Source organism: Penaeus monodon, chromosome 25 (genome assembly GCF_015228065.2).
Source record: "Penaeus monodon isolate SGIC_2016 chromosome 25, NSTDA_Pmon_1, whole genome shotgun sequence".
In the NCBI taxonomy this organism is placed as follows: domain Eukaryota; kingdom Metazoa; phylum Arthropoda; class Malacostraca; order Decapoda; family Penaeidae; genus Penaeus; species Penaeus monodon.
In genome coordinates, this window is record NC_051410.1 from 4,356,814 (window position 1) to 4,357,322 (window position 509).

The 509-nt window shown below is 54.8% G+C and overlaps 1 protein-coding gene across 1 annotated transcript in view; it reads left to right on the forward strand.

Moving 5' to 3' along the window:
* The first annotated feature begins 77 nt into the window (after positions 1–77).
* The window catches only part of LOC119589303 (kinesin-like protein KIF28P), a 24,501-nt gene continuing 24,069 nt past the window's right edge, over positions 78–509 (forward strand). Inside the window, 1 exon segment of the mRNA XM_037937926.1 lies at positions 78–272. Within this exon segment, the coding sequence (XP_037793854.1) occupies positions 117–272 (156 nt within the window). The 5' untranslated portion in view covers positions 78–116.

Genomic DNA, 509 nt, shown 5'->3' on the forward strand with positions numbered 1-509 from the left:
GACCCCAACACCCACACACAAAGCCTCCACCACCAACCCTTCCCTCCTTTCTTTTTCCTTAACTCCCTCCGCACAACACACGCGAGAATGGACGCAAAGCCAAGAACATAATCCAGATGAACGGAAAGGTGACGAAGCTCCTCAACCCCGACGATGAAGCTGATGTCAAGGCTTTCACCTACGACTACTCCTACTGGAGTTTCGACGGGAGCAAGGAGATGGCCGACGGGTACTTCGCCAAGGAGAGCGACGGCTCCAAGTACTGCGATCAGGTGAGGTGGAGGGCGAGGTGGTAGGGGAGGGAAGGGGGGATGGGGAAGAGGTGGAAGGGGAGGGGAAGGTGGCTGGTAGGGGAAGGGAGGGTGGTTGAGGGCGAGGTGGTAGGGGAGGGAAGGGGGGATGGGGACGAGGTGGTAGGGGAGGATAATGATGTTATTGTTACTTGTATTAATGTAATTACTGGTTATACCTATTATCATGGTGAAGAACTGCAACGGTGGGGTTGAGAA